At 43.1% G+C, this 14,852-nt stretch overlaps 1 protein-coding gene across 1 annotated transcript; it reads left to right on the top strand.

Moving 5' to 3' along the window:
- Nucleotides 1-819: 819 nt before the first annotated feature.
- LOC116511216 (TRPM8 channel-associated factor homolog) lies at nt 820-14,111 on the top strand. The gene is made up of 8 exons (XM_032221084.1): nt 820-882; nt 3,143-3,777; nt 4,926-5,941; nt 6,074-6,168; nt 9,969-10,182; nt 10,913-11,152; nt 12,059-12,396; nt 13,860-14,111. Exons 1-8 carry the CDS (start codon nt 820-822, stop codon nt 14,109-14,111), a joined length of 2,853 nt encoding a protein of 950 aa, XP_032076975.1.
- Nucleotides 14,112-14,852: the final 741 nt, after the last annotated feature.

Below are 14,852 nucleotides of genomic sequence, written 5' to 3' on the forward strand. Positions count from 1 at the left end.
GCATTGGCTCCCTATTGGTCTCCGAGCACAATTCAAGGTGCTGGTTATTACCTTTAAAACCCTACATGGCCTAGGACCCGGATATCTACGAGACCGTCTTCTGCCGCACACCTCCCTACGACCGATAAGATCGTACAGGGTGGGCCTTCTCCAGGTGCCATCAACTAGACAATATCGGCTGGCGGTGCCTCGGAGGAGGGCCTTCTCTGTTGCCACTCTGGCCCTATGGAACGAACTACCCCCAGAGATCCGGATACTACCCACTCTCATGGCCTTCCGAAAAGCTATCAAAACCTGGCTATTCTGGCAGGCCTGGGGCTGTTGACCTCTTGACCGAGGTCCAGTCCCGATTAGACTCGGTGCTTTATGTGTTTTCTTTTAATCTGCTTTCTTCTGTTTTTTTTTTTAACTTTTCTCTTAAAATTTTATTTTCTGTAAGCCGCCCGGAGTCCTTTGGGATTGGGCGGCCTATAAATTTAATAAATAGAAATAGAATAGAAACCTATAGCAGAAACTTTGAGTCATTTCAAATACTACCTCTGGCTGACTCCGCCCCAATCTATTAGCTGCTTCCTGTGTCCCAGCTGATCGGCATCCCAGTTGATTGGCTGGGTGGTCTTCTGTTGCCCTTGACAGGAGAATGGAACTGGAAAGCAGGTTAGTGGGGTGGAGAGGGAAATGGGAGTTTTGCAGTGTCCTTCCCCTGTCACGCCCACCAAGCCACACCACGCCCAGAGAACCGATAGTAAAATATTTTTGAATCCCACCACTGGGCACAACTGACACATAATATGAAGCTGTGCCAAGGCCTTTCTAACCATGGCTGCTATCTGCTCTTCGAGTCTAGGAGGATCCCCAGATTGTGCTTTGAATGTGTCCAGGGTAGCGCAATCCCATCCAGCACTAAAAATGGAAGAATCTTGTTTCTAGAGGGCCCAAATAACTACAGATATTCAGTGTTGTTGGGATCGAGTCAGAGCCCGTTTCACTCTGTCCAGTCCCCAACAGCCTCCAGATACTGGGATAGGACAGTCACATCATCACTCAAGGGGCTCCGGGTAAAGATATAAAGTTGGGTGTCATCGGTATACTGACAATATCTCATCCAAAACAACAGATCACCTCACCCAGCGGCCTCATGTAAATGTTAAATAGAAGGGGAGAGGGAATTGAACCTTACAATGTAGGGGCTGTGGGCTGGATCTCACTCCCCCAATTAACACTAAGTGGACCTGACTGTGGAGAAAGGAGGAAAACCAGCACAATAGGGTGTTGCCCGTTCCCAGTCCCGGAAGCTGGCTCAGAAAAATACCACAATCAAGAGTAAAATCAATATAATAACGGAAACTTTGCTAAGGATCAAGTCTTTCGATTTCAAAACAATTCTGTGGAAATCTGAATTCTGGCTCCTCCTTTGCACTTTAAAATTTTTTTGGATTTGCTCCAATTCATAAAATGAACATGTCATCCGCCCACAATTTCCACTCCAACAGGGTATAAATAATGTGCCCAGGAATGCTTAGCCTCACTTTACAGAGAGGCACTTGGAGGACTCCCACCTAGGTTGCAAGAGCTTCTGAAAAGGTGAGTTAAATCATTCATATTTAAATCGAAATGCAGAGCGTTGTATTCTTTTCTAACAAACTGCCTCATAATAATCTTTTTCCATAATTTTTCTTGGTATCAATGAGTTTTGTAGTTATCTGGGCCTCTGCCCTTCTGCGTTTTTGAAGATAGAAACATTTGCCTTTTGCAAGTGTAGGAAGTTATCATAGGTTTATAGGTTTTATAGGTTTTATTAGTATTTGTAGGCCGCCCTTTTCCCTGAGGGGACTCAGGGCGGCTCACACAAAAACCAGGGAGGGGGGGGATACAACATTGAGATAACAACATATAATAAAATAATAAGCACCATACATTCATCATTCGGGCGGGGTAATAATTCTTATCCCCAGGCCTGACGGGCGAGCCAGTTCTTCAAGGCTGTGCGGAAGGCTTGGACGGTGGAGAGGGTACGAATCTCCACGGGGAGCTCGTTCCAAAGGGTCGGGGCTACTGCTGAGAAGGCCCTCCTCCTTGTAGTTGCCAGCCGACACTGGCTGGCCGATGGAATGCGGAGGAGGCCTAATCTATGTGATCTTATAGGTCGGAGGGAAGTAATTGGCAGAAGGCGGTCTCTCAAGTATCCCGATCCACTGCCATGTAGGGCTTTATGGGTGATTAATAGCACCTTGAAGCGCATCCGGAGATCGACAGGTAGCCAGCGCAGCTCGCGGAGGATAGGTGTTATGCGGGTGAATCGAGGTGCACCCGCATAACACCTCTCCCAGAAAAATGAAATATCCTAGGAAATATTGAAAAGGCTGAATATTTCTCTGGATGTGAAAAGAAACATGTTTTAAAAGACAATAGTTGCCTATAGCTTTCTGCCCCTCCCCAGTTAATGGGCCATTAAGATGGCCAGGCTAGCCCACTTTACATAATAAAGACTTCTCCTCACTGCAGCTGTAGGGGGAAGGGATATTACTCAACTGACCACAAGGCAACTGAGAACTCATCACAGCCTAGAGAGTAGCCCCCTGCATGGCACCATGGGAGTCTGACAACCAGTCAGAATACATTTCTTACACAGGAACAGGAAACAGAGAGGTGGGACTGAACAGGGTATAAAAGCCTAGCAAGCCCCTCCCTCAGCCCTTCTCTTCTTCTCCATCAACATTGAAACATGTGATCACCTTTTCTGGCCAGGGCTCAAGCCATGTGGCCCTGTCCAACAATAAACCATCTTTCCAAGCATGTCTCCAGTGTCTTCTTCCCCACTTGGAGCTGAACCCAGAAGGACATTTCTTTCAACACAAGCATTGATAATCTCTGACTTCTCAACAACTATTACAAGAGACTCTAAGGTAACGTCCATCCAAATGGAAAAAAAAACCGTTGGAAACTGAGCACAGCCAGTAGTTTAGAAAATGATATAGCTGTACTATAACGTCCAGCAATACTGCAAGAAAAATCACAGCCCATCGCTTGACACCACATAGGTATCTGAATCTTTCTGTGAATGTTTGCATGTCCTGTTACCTCTTGCAGCATTATATGCAACGTAAAATATACTGAGAGAAATTTAAACTTTCTTTTTCAGATCCAGCGGCACAACGTTCCAATGAATCCCCAAAATTCTTACGATTCTTTAGTAAGGGGCATTCTGTCCATCGATGTCACGGGAGATTTCAATCCTTGTGAGCTTTTGCTCACAGGAGACCAAGCCTTCCCAGTGCTTGTAGATTCCAAGGGCCAGGTTCTCATGGCTGCATCCCAATATGGGAAAGGCCGGATGGTGGTCACTGCCCATGAATCCATGATACAGCTTCCACAGTTCTTGCCGTTCATTAAAAATGCCTTGGACTGGCTCAGGCCTTCCCCAACGGCACTCATAGGAGTCCATGGAAGTCTGCATGCCCTCTCCAAATTGCTCCTCAGTAATGGCATTAAAGTTCAACCGGACGCAACACTTGGAGACTGCAGAGTATTCTGCAGAGATGCCTACAATGATGTCCAGGCTGATGACCTTGTGCAATTTGTAAAGGGAGGTGGTGGTCTGCTCATGGGTGGCCAGGCCTGGTATTGGTCATATCAACATGGGAAGGAAGCAGTCCTGGTTCAATTTCCTGGAAACCTGGTGACCAGTGTGGCTGGAGTGTATTTCACTGCCAATATGGGAGAAAATGGTATTTTCTCTGTACCTGAAAAAATTCCCAGGATTCCCCTCATCACTGAGTAAGTATTAATCCATCTCTTTTTCTATGGTTATTAATCCTATATATAACAGTGGATTTTGGGGGGTGACCCGTGTCCCAATTATTTAAGGTTTGCAAAATGAGCTACTCCAGATTAAGCAATTGTCTCATTCCAACAATTATTTTTTGTATGCCATGTGCTTGTATGTGCTTGTACAAATACACTGGCTGCTAACTTGTATAGCAGTCTCCACGAAGAATGGGATTATTGTACTAGACTGGGAAGGGAGGAACAAACTATCATATATCTAATTTAATAATCATTAACAAGGGGATTGATTGAGAATGACATTTTAATTGTATTTTCTGTTTATGCTTTATAAGCAAAGATATTGAATACAATAAAGTCCAATGTCCCTCAAATTGAAAAGACTTTCAGTTTCATATACCGTCACTGTATACATTAGTTTCATTCACCCAGTTTGAACTGAGTCGACTGGGGAAAATGCATCCAGCCTTATGGGTTTCCTCAATTATTTGGCAGAAACAGGAGTGATGCATTTGTTTTGGAATTATTTCTACAGATACTTTAAATTCCACATATTCATATATAAAACATATTCAGAGTTAAAAGAATATTTATATTTCTTCCCTGTCAGAAATGACACTCTACAGATACGATAGGACCAATAAAACAGCAGATAGCTTCTTAAGCAGATAGCTTCTTAAGCATGGAAGATCTGAGGCTTCCATCCAATTCTTCCAATATTATTATGTCAGCAAGCATTGCCTTCAGTTTAGGGAAATAGAGATTCTTAGGCTTATACCTTACCAAAAAATTATGGTGACAAATTTGGGAAGGTTCAGCACAAAAATTTGAATAAGTGTCCATTCAGTCTGCAATACTTTTCTCATCCAGTATCCATTTAACAACAAACTAGCATCTTTCTCCTTCTGCTTCTTCTTCTTCCCCCCCCCCCTCCTCCTCCTCCTCCTCCTCCTCCTCCTCCTCCTCTTCCTTCCCTTTCTCCTTTTGTTTCCCCCTCTCCTCCTTCCTCTCCTCCTCCTCCACTCTGTAGTGCTGATGATTGATATTACAACTTAATCAAGCCATTCTTCCAATGTTAGGATTCTAGTCTGAAGACTATCATACCCATGGAAAATATAATTTTACTTTTTTTTTTTAAGACATGGATTAGATATTCAAAGGGATTTACAAACTCTTCTGAAAGGAGTGGAGAGATTCAATGTAAATGGTGATGACCTCCAGAATCAAATTGTTCCTTCTCCCTTGCTTATCCATGGAGCCTTGGCATTTCCAGTTGGCATAAGTGATACCTACGACGCCTTCCTGGCAGCTGCATACTACGGTCAAGGACGCATTGTAGTTGCCTCTCATGAAGGCTTCCTCAACATATCATCAATGAAATCTTTCCTCCTCAATGCCATCAGTTGGCTTTCTGCCGGAAAGGAAAGAAAGGTGGGCATTGGAAACAACATGCAGAAACTTTACTCCATGCTAAACCAAGCAAAGATTCCCTGTGAGCTAACCAACTTTAAGAAAAGCCTAGGCATATACTGTTGTACAGCCTATGATGCCAAAGAGATGGAAAGCATCCATGAATTTGTCTCTGAAGGAGGAGGACTCCTAATTGGGGGTCAGTCTTGGCATTGGGCTTCTGTGAATCCTGACTCCAGTGCTATTGCAGAATATCCAGGAAATAAGATCCTGAATAAGTTTGGGATTGGAATTATTCAGCACTATTTGAAAGTAGCTGGAAACAGCTGTCCTGCTGGAGAGCCCAGTGAAGTTGCTTCCACTTATCATTTCCGGAAAGCATTCTTGAAGTTCAAGGAACATATTCGAAACGAGCAGATTCTACAACCACCATATTCCTTGTGGTTCCAGAAGTTGGCGCAAGACATTGCGATATTCCTTGAGATCCCAGCTACAAACTCCCGTCCTTTCTCCTCAGTTCATGATGATGCTCTAGAGTTGGTTCAGATTAAAGGGATTCCTGAAGTCAGTGTACGTAACCCAATCCAAGCTAATTCAGTGCAAGCCATCTTACTTCAAATAGCTTCTGTGCTCTATAATGTTCTGCCAGAGTTTCAAGGCTTAGTACCCAGCCTGATGCCAAATGATCCAAATTCTTATCCTACAGCACCTCCTCAAAACATTCAAGTAAATGGAAGCAATACAGGTAAGAAATGTTCTTCTTAATTTTGAATATAGTGCTTCTTCTTTCAAGATAATGATCTGTGTGTGCTGGACATTATCTTTCATTTATGTATATAGAAATGAGCATCTGAAAAAAATTATACTTTGTTTTTAGGTGAGGAAGCTTGGAGAAGCACTGGCATGTATGCTCCCCCAGCAACAACAGTCACTTTATCATTCCCAGCCTCCGCTCTCAAAGCAAAATTACAGGTATTATTAATCCTATATTAGACATCATGATTGATGGTTAAAATTCTGCATGTCCTTAACACACTACAATAAGATCCCGTCCCCCTCTCCACCCATGCATCTTGCTCCCTCCTCCCCATCTTTGTCCATTTTAAGCTAATCGAATATTACTATTTTGCCTTGATGATTTAATGTTTCTTTTACATGATTGTAAGCCATTTAATGTCATGTCCAGGTGAGAAGGGCTTCATGGAAGTTGTATAAATAAAGAAATGAATGAATGAATGAATGAATAAATAAATATGAACTGATGTCAAATGAATGTTGAGATCTTGTTGCATCTCAGAGAAAAGGGCAAGTGCAGGAAAAGAAAAGGAGGAATATTTTTTTATTTTCCAGAAAGAAAGCTTGCAAAAACAAGTAGAGCAGAAATTAATCTCAGCAACAAAAAAATATCTATTAATATATTTTCTATAGGCTCTCACACTACAATTACACTACATTCTTTAAGTCCAACTTCTGCAATGTTTGTGTCTGTGTGTGTGTGTGTGTGTGTGTGTAATATTTTGGAGATAAGGAATATGTATGTATGTATGTATGTATGTATGTATGTATGTATGTATGTATGTATGTACGGATGGATGGATGGATAGATAGATAGATAGATAGATAGATAGATAGATAGATAGATAGATAGATATAACACACACACACACACACACATTCAATAAATATCCAAAATATTTGCTAATGGCCAATAAATATCCAAAATATTTGCTAATGGCCAAATATTTGTCTTAATTTGTCACTCGCTAAAGAATTATACTTTTTCCTATTTTGTTCACATTTTGGCTTTTTATTCACCCCTTCGTGACAGGGCTTAAAAATTGTTCCCCTCTGCCCAGTCCTGGAAAACCTTTCCCTCATGCAGCTCTGAGGGAAGGAAAAATGCATTTTCCTCCCCAGTTTCCTCAATCGCTCTTCCATTGCCACTTCTTATCAAAGCTGCCTATCTCTTAATTCGCCTGTTGATTTGACTCCCAAGCTTTGGCTTGGCTTATTCAGTCCTCACAAGGCCTGTGGTTAAGGTGACCAGACATCCGCCGCCGTTGCTTGGAAAACTCTCACAGCCTCTAGCAGGTGTCAGATGTGGGAAGTCAGGTTCTGCTCTATTCTCAACCAAAGAAACTCAACACAGTAGGTGACTTTGGTTATTCCTCTATCTTCACTTAGCTTAACTCAGAAGGTGATAAAAAATTGGAGGAGATGGCACCATGCAGGCCACCTTGAGTTGGGGGGGGGGAGCAGGATATATATTTAATTAATACATAAGGTAATAGCTTGTAATTTCATACTGACATTTCTATTTTTATAAATCTTTGCTCTGTGCATTTATTAGCCAGAGCACATTTATTCCTTTAGAGTACTATACTATTCTGTTCATTTGTCCAATTTCCTCTCCTAGCTTTCATTCAAAAGTTCCTGGTGTACATAAACTTTTATCTTCAGAATAAACCTATCTACCTATCTACCTATCTACCTACCTACCTGTCATCTATCTATTGAAAAGTAGCAACAAGTGACCCTACATTAGAACAATTGAGACTGTATATTGAAACTGCCAAGTAGGAGTGTAACAACTTTTTTATTCTATTCATATGCAGCAAACATCATCACTTTAGTGACCAAAGTTACAATGGCATTGAAAAAAGTGGCTGATGACCATTTTTCACACTTAGCGACCGTTGTGACCATTTTTCACACTTAGCGACCATTGCGGCATCCTCATGGTCGCGTGATCAAAATTTTGTTTGGCCACAGATTCGTATTTATGCTGGTTTCAGTGTCCTGGGGTGACCTTTTGACAAAATATAAAATTTTTAATCCAGCCCCCCCACCGTCAATGGTGTCCCTCTTTACCAATCTGAAAGTCTGGTCACCTTACCTGTGGTGGCAGAGCTCCAGGCAGCCATCTTGTCTTCCTTCCTCCTCACCACGTCCTTGGCCCTTCTATTTCATTGGCCCCTGGCTTCTCCTTGGCTTTGTCTTTCCTCCTTATTTACTTCTGGACTAGGCTTCCAGACTTTTCTCTTCTGAATCTTGGCTCCTTCTGAGGGAAATGGCTTGAAAAATGTTTCCTTCATGCCAGATCCTGAGGGAAGAGGGGGGAAAAAACACTCCTCTCTCCTCAGATTCCTCAGTTGCAGCCTCCTTCCTGGTTGCCTCTCCTCATCAGGGCAGTCTGTCTTTTAATTTGCCTTTTTATTTGGCTCCTGAGCTTTGGCTTTGTTTATTTGGCCTGGTCTTCATGAGTCCTTTGGCTGCAGAGCTCCCAGGCAGCCATCTTGTCTTCTTTCTCCAAAATGATTCTGTTTGATTGGTCGCCGCTGTTTGATTGGCAGCTGGGTTGTCCTGACAATGGGGGAGGGCAGAGAAGGAGCACAGGTGCTTCTCACCTGCTCAGGTATGTTGTTGTCCTTCCATAGGCCTTAAATAAATAAACTGCCCTCCATCCGAAAAGCATTTAAACTCTTTCCCAATGTTTTTCATCTCAAAAATGTCACTGGAGGTACTCAAATACTGAAGTGAGCACAGTGTAAAAAACAAGGAGACTTTTATTTATTAGAAATGTATCCATATATTTTTTATGGTTCAGATATAATGTATATTTTATATTAAAAATAGTTTTAGTATGAATATAATATACAGTTGTATTAGTGTTTGTGTGTGTGTGTGTGTGTGTATGCAGTTATCTAATATGCAGTTGTATTACGTGTGTGTGTATGTGTGTGTGTGTGTGCGTGTGTGTATACACTGGGTTTTGGGCTTAAAGTGTGTTCGGAGCTGCCGTCTTTCTATAAATCTTGGTGTGCATGTGTGTGTGGAGTGCTGGCTTTTTTTTCAGTAAATGGAATGATTGGTTGTGTGGCTGTATCATGATTGGTAGATTGATGCTGATTGGTGCTGGCTGTGTGTCTATTGTTGTTTCGTGTTGTAATGGCCTGGGTGGTGGGTGGGGCTCGTTTGTTGACTAGAGCTGCTTTCCAGATGTCTGGTAGGCGGTAGGTATCATCACATTTATACATGTTGTGGGGTGTTTCTCTATTTCAATAGCTTCCAAATAGAGAAACTCCCCCACAACATGAATAAACGTGACGATAATATTTAGTATTAATATAAAGTAAAGGTAAAAAAGTTCCCCTCGCACATATGTGCTAGTCGTTCCCAACTCTAGGGGGTGGTGCTCATCTCTGTTTCAAAGCCAAAGAGCCAGTGCTGTCCAAAGACGTCTCCATGGTCATGTGGCTGGCATGACTAGACGCCGAAGGCACATGGAACACTGTTTCCTTCCCACCAAAGGTGGTTCCTAGTTTTCTACTTGCATTTTTAGATGCAATCGAACTTCTAGTTTGGCAGAAGCTTGGACAGATAATGGGAGCTAGCTCACTCCATTATGTGGCACTCGGGATTCGAACCACCGAACTGCCAACTTTCTTAACAACAAGCTCTGCGTCTTAGCCACTGAGCCACCACGTCCCTAGTATTAATATAGTAGCATTGAATTATAAATATAAGATGTATGGATTTCAGGTCTCAGAATTTCCCTGCCAACCAGCTGAGAAATTTGGGAGGTTGAAATCCATACCTTTTAAATGCTGCCAAGATGGAGAAACACCAATTTTATACTATTTCTAATCAAAGTCAGAGTTAGTCTTCCATGTTTTAGATGTTTGAAACACACACCACCTCATTCAATGTCACCATTAAGCCATTTCTCTTTAGAGTGATTTATTCATTTCAAGGGAGGTTGTTTTCCACAGGTGCAGATTGGGTGCCACACCGATAGTTTAGTTAAACTTCAGAAATGGAAGCGTCCTCCAGTGGTGACAAGGCTGTTTCCGGTGCAGAGGGAGAAGATGGAGATCTCCAGTTTGTGGGGAGGCCTCCTGTACATCATTGTACCAAAGAATTCTTCACTGGGCTCCTTCTCCGTCACCATCCAAGGGGCCACCCAGGCGCCTTATTTCAAGCATGGTAAGACAACTCCTTCCTCAATTTATGAAGTTCAAAGTTGTTGCATAGAAATACATCCCAACAATGAATTCCAACAACAAAAAATATATCAAGAACATTTCCCAGGACAATGGATGCAGCAGAGATTTGCTAAAGAACACCAGTGGAAAATAAGGATGAAATTTCTGTACCTCTTTGCCTTTTCATGGAAGGTATCAGAGGTGGGTTCCTACCAGTTCGCACCAGTTCGGTAGAACCGGTTCGTTAAATCTACCGAACCGGTTAGAATAGATTCCACCAGAAAGCAGGCCACACCTACAGAAGAGGTTCCAAAATTTTTTGAAACCCACCACTCACAGACAGACAGACAGACAGACAGACAGACTCACACAGAGAGAGAAAGAGAAAGAAATGAAGAAATAAATAAATAAAAAAAGAAAGAAAGAAAAAGTGAGAGAGAGATGAAGGAAAAAAGGAAAAAGGGACAGAGAGACAAAAGGAAGGAAGGAGAGAGAGAGAGAGAGAAAGAGAGAGAAAGAAAACACATGGCCGGCAAGCCACTCCCACCAGGTCACATGGCCGGCAAGCCACTCCCACAAAGGAGGCCACACCCACAGAGTAGGTTCAAAAAAAATTTGAAACCCACCACTGGAAGGTATCATTGGACGCACCTATGATTTTTCCTCCTTCCACTTATTTTTCATTTAAGAAAATATTATACCCAGATGTTCTGTTTTAAATGTTTCTTCAGGTGAAACCAGCATCCAGGATTGGCAAGATACTATCCGCCACTATCCCGCTCCCTGGGCGGAACTGGAAACGGAAAGTATCATCCTCACACTGCCCTCAGTTGCTGTACGTAAACACGATGGGATCGCTCCCCTGCTCCAGACCTGGGCTCAGATGATGAGGGCCATCACCCACTTAGCAGCCATCCCTTCTATTTTTGCCCGACCAGAGAGGATTGTGGCAGATATTCAGATATCAGCAGGCAAGTATAAATAGTTTACATCACAATCTGTAGAGGAAAACCATAAAATATTATTGCTCTGCTTTCCTAGTCAAAATGTGTTATAATAGAATTATTGTACTAATGCAATTCACGTCGTTCCCCAATGCACCGTAGCAAACTTATAAGTGCATCCTGGGATGTTTTACTACTTCATAAATGAAATTATAAACCTGTGAGATCTGCATTGTCCTAGGTTGCTACAGGGCAATGCAGTTGGAAAATCATTTGTAAAATCACCAACATCATGAAAAAAATTACTGAAATACTAAGGGCATTCAGAACTGAAAACATTTGGGAACAACTCCTTCTTCTTCTTCTAGACCCGTTAGATCGCACAGGGTCGGCCTCCTCTGGGTTCTGTCTACCAGCCAATGCCATCTGGCTACCACCCGGGGGAGGGCCTTCTCTGTAGCAGCTCCGGCCCTTTGGAATGAACTCCCCGCAGAGATCCGGACCCTCACCTCTCTCCAGGCCTTCCGGAAAGCCGTGAAAACCTGGCTGTGCCGGCAGGCCTGGGGTTGATGAGTTCCCCTCCCCTCTTGACTTCTATGGTTATATAACTCTTGTGTATTTTAATTACGTATATTGTGTTTGTATCCCCTTTTCCCCTTTTGAGTTGTTCGCCGCCCTGAGTCCCTCCCGGAGAAGGGCGGCATACAAATAAACTAAATCTTAATCTTAATCTTAATCTTAATCTTAATCTTAATCTTCTTCTCCTTCTCCTTCTCCTTCTCCTTCTCCTTCTCCTCCTCCTTCTCCTCCTCCTCCTCGTCCAAAGGCCAAATCAGTTAGTTCTGGGCTAAAAGTTGTCTACCCAATCTTATTTTCTTCCCCCTCCGCAATGAAAGATCTATGTAACTGTATCTATCCCAACTTTTTCCTTAGGTTGGATGCACTCTGGCTATCCAATCATGAGTAATGTAAGGGCCCTACCTGAGATCATAGATGTACAAGCTTTCCACGCCAAAGGAACCTGGGGCCCAATCCACGAACTGGGTCATAACCAGCAGAAAAGCGGGTGGAATTTCCCACCCCATACCACAGAAGCCACCTGCAACCTCTGGTCGGTTTACGTCAATGAGACCGTACTGAGTATCTCCCGAGAAATAGCCCACCCAGACCTTCAACCGCATGCAAGAAAAGAGAGGATTGAGAAATACATTAGAAATGGAGCTAATCTGAAGGATTTTGAAGTGTTCACTGCACTTGAACCCTACTTGCAGGTAAGAAAGCTGCAAATTCAATAAATCAGTTAACAACTATGGCAAGGAAGATAATAAAATGGGGCAAAACCAGGGGTGAAATTCAGCGGTTCCACCACAAAACCGCGGTAGACAAAAGCGCGCTCGACAAAAGCGTGTATGTGACGTCATCATAGCGCGACGAAAACATCGCGCTGTGATCGATAAATGTAAAAATAAAGCGAAAACCTTACCCTAACCCCCCCAAACCTAACCCTAAACCTAACCCTAAACCCAATCCTTCACTTAACCCTAAATCTAAACCTAAACCTAACCCTTAACCTAACGCTAACCCTTAACCTAACGCTAAACGTAACCCTAACGCTCTAAACCTAACCCTAACCCTTAACCTAACCCTAACCCTAAACCTAACCCTTACCTTTATGTGAATCGGCTTGCTTTAATTTTATTTTTATTTCAATTTTTAATTTTTTTCATCCTGCTGTGATGACGTCAAATGCGCGCTTTCGTCGAGCGCGCTTTTGTGGACCGCGGTTTTGACGGGTCATGAAATTCAGCAGGTTCTGGAGAACCGGTAGTGGAAATTTTGAGTAGTTTGGAAAACTAACAAATACCACCTCTAGCTGGCCCCAGAGTGTGGTGGGAATGGAGATTTGAGAGACCGCCTACTGCCAATTACCTCCACTAGACCGATAAGATCGCATAGATTAGGCCTCCTCCGAATTCCATCAGCCAGCCAGTGTAGACTGGCAACTACCCGGAGGAGAGCCTTCTCGGTGGCTGCTCCGACCCTCTGGAACGAACTCCCCGTGGAGATTCGGACCCTCACCACCCTCCAGTCCTTCCGCGCCGCCCTTAAAATCTGGCTGTCCCGGCTGGCCTGGGGTTAACGATTCTAACCCCACTCGAATTGTATGACTGTTGTGTTCTTAAATGATGTAGTGTCTGTTGTAAATTGTTTGTCCTCCCCCCCCCTTTTGAACTGAGCCGCCCTGAGTCCCCCCAGGGAAAAGGGCGGCATACAAATAAAGTGAAAATGAAAAAAAAAATGATTTTGCAATATCCTCTCCCCAGGAGTGGGGAGGGAATGGAGATTTTGCAGTATCCTTCCCCTGCTATGCCCATCAAGCCACGCCCACAGAACCGGTAGTAAAAGAAAATGGATTTCACCACTGGGCAAAACTCACTTAACAAGTAGCTTGCTTAGCGACAGGAATTTGGGGCTCAGTTGTGGTGGTAAGTCGAAGATTACCTGACCTTAGGATGAGTAGGGTTGGGGGAATATCTTCTTCAAAGAGTGGAAGAAAATGCTGTCAGTTGAGGTCATATCTTGCAATCAGTTAAAGGTGTAGAAATGGGTTTGTTTTCCCTGTTTTTTCTACTGGTGGCCTTTGATCTAGACAGCATAAGGTCATATAATGTAAAATAATGTAACAGCTGAGATCTAGATCAAGTATCTATAAAATTACTCTATTTGTCTTCAGCTGCAGGAAGCCTTCGGTTGGGACCCCTATGTCCGCATTTTAGCGAAATACCAAACCATGAGTAACATCCCAAATGAGAAAAAGGCCAAGATGAACCTGTGGGCGGAAACCTTCTCTCGGGAAGTCAACAGAAACCTGGGTCCTTTCTTCAAAACCTGGGGGTGGCCCATTGAGGACAGTGTCTCCGAGAAGTTGGCCTCATCCTACCCTGCCTGGGCCGAGGATCCCATGATAAAATACCGGCCCTCTTGAAGGACCAGAAGCCAATATCATCCTCACTGGGGAACACTGGAATTGGGAGGATGCATTACTCAAAAGTGAGTCTGATAATATGAATGAACTTGGAAGAGTCTTCAGCTGTAGCATCAAGTCTTCTTCAGCTGTTCAATCCCCAAATTGGCATTTCCTGTATTTTTTCACAAAGAATTCTCTCTAACGATGCCACACTTTTGAAATAATGACGATTAAGCTCTTTGCTGGTCTAAATAAATATTGTGCATATTAAAAAAATATAACTGCTTGATCTTTCTCAGTGGCTTGTGCCCTCCAATTTACTTGGTCCTTTCGGAATCGAGTGAATTCTGGATCTATCATGCTGCTTTACTTTTTTTTACTTTTTTTTTCAGTTTCTGCTCTTGTTTTGACTATGTAAGAAATCCATTTTTGAATGCTTTCTTCTTTGTGATTTTAGAAAACCTGGAAACCCTATTTTATAAAAAGGTTTAATTGTTCCAAAATGCCTCCATGGGTGGCAGCAGAGGTGGGTTGCTACCGGTTTGGCCCGTTTCAGCCGAACCAGTAGTGGAATTCAGGTCTGGGTCACAGAACCGGCTGCGACCCAGGCCTGCCACGCCCCTGAACCGGTTCCCTCGCTGCCGCCATTTTGTATTTTACCAACTGCGCACACGCAGTTCATTGTAAATTGTTCTGCGCATGGGTGAAGAACAATTTACATTGAATGGTGCACGCGCACGATTGTGGGCCAGTAGTAAA

Source organism: Thamnophis elegans, chromosome 7, assembly GCF_009769535.1.
Source record: "Thamnophis elegans isolate rThaEle1 chromosome 7, rThaEle1.pri, whole genome shotgun sequence".
In the NCBI taxonomy this organism is placed as follows: domain Eukaryota; kingdom Metazoa; phylum Chordata; class Lepidosauria; order Squamata; family Colubridae; genus Thamnophis; species Thamnophis elegans.

What these genes read in the sequence shown, in the direction of transcription:
- LOC116511216 (XM_032221084.1), top strand. Translation starts at nt 820, where the DNA reads ATGGCTGCTATCTGCTCTTCGAGTCTAGGAGGATCCCCAGATTGTGCT. An exon ending in GGCGCCTTATTTCAAGCATG is followed by an intron (nt 10,183 to 10,912) that starts GTAAGACAACTC and finishes ATGTTTCTTCAG; the next exon opens with GTGAAACCAGCATCCAGGAT. An exon ending in CACTTGAACCCTACTTGCAG is followed by an intron (nt 12,397 to 13,859) that starts GTAAGAAAGCTG and finishes ATTTGTCTTCAG; the next exon opens with CTGCAGGAAGCCTTCGGTTG.